The 803-nt window shown below is 47.5% G+C and overlaps 1 protein-coding gene across 1 annotated transcript in view; it reads left to right on the top strand.

Annotated features, from left to right (window-relative positions):
* Positions 1-320: 320 nt before the first annotated feature.
* The window catches only part of SLC35A1 (solute carrier family 35 member A1), an 11,466-nt gene continuing 10,983 nt past the window's right edge, over positions 321-803 (top strand). The window contains exon 1 of the mRNA XM_026038405.1: positions 321-417. Within this exon, the coding sequence (XP_025894190.1) occupies positions 321-417 (97 nt within the window). The remainder of the gene's footprint in view (positions 418-803) is intronic.

Below are 803 nucleotides of genomic sequence, written 5' to 3'. Positions count from 1 at the left end.
GAAAAAATATTGGTCATGTAGTAATAGTATCATTAATAGATCTTCTATCTTAGTCCTGTTTATGGCTTTCCTCTTAAATCGCAAAGAAGATTGCGATTCTTTTGGAAGAAAATATGGAAATGTCTCTGCCATGTATCTCTCGGTGTCTGTGAAGCTCTCTTTTGACTAGAAGGTAAAAAATAAGTCGTCTTGGTTCAAAGCAGTGCAAATCCCTGACAGAGAGATGCTCTGGTGATGAAATAAGCCGGTAATCGGCCTTCCCCATTGATCCCTATCTGATGTCCCTGTGGGATTAACCAGCGGTGCTGTCRCCCAGAGGGATGTGCTCCGGAGTTCACATCCCTGTGATGGAGGTGCTCGGAGCAGGTTATCAGCAGGCTGATGGGTTTCTGTTGTTGTCTTTAAGGTGTAAAACAGGTAAATGCTCCAAATAAGCAGCCCTAACTGTTGCTCCGAACACGAGCACACCCGTGACAGATGTGTGATGCCTGGTAATACTGTAGCTCAGCAGAGTGAGACGACTTACAGGTAATACAAATATTTTCACCTCTGCTTTCTATAGCTGCTTATAACGATGTCTTGTGTGCTGGTCTTTTACGTGGAATAACTCATATTAATAATTCCTATTAATATTTGACTCTTTTTATTTTTTTTCTCCTTTCTGGTTCTGGCAGCCCAGTTCAAGGCCAGAAATGGAGACGGGCCCGTAGCCGTTCCCCGGTGCGGCCCCGGCTCTGCCGCTGAGCCGGCCGAGCGACAGAGCGAGCGGGCCCGCCGCGCAACATGGCGCCCGCCGCCCGCCC

This window comes from Nothoprocta perdicaria, unplaced genomic scaffold (genome assembly GCF_003342845.1).
Source record: "Nothoprocta perdicaria isolate Ctin4 unplaced genomic scaffold, notPer1 scaffold_21, whole genome shotgun sequence".
Classification (NCBI taxonomy): Eukaryota; Metazoa; Chordata; class Aves; order Tinamiformes; family Tinamidae; genus Nothoprocta; species Nothoprocta perdicaria.
This window is presented reverse-complemented; position numbering and strand designations above follow the sequence as displayed.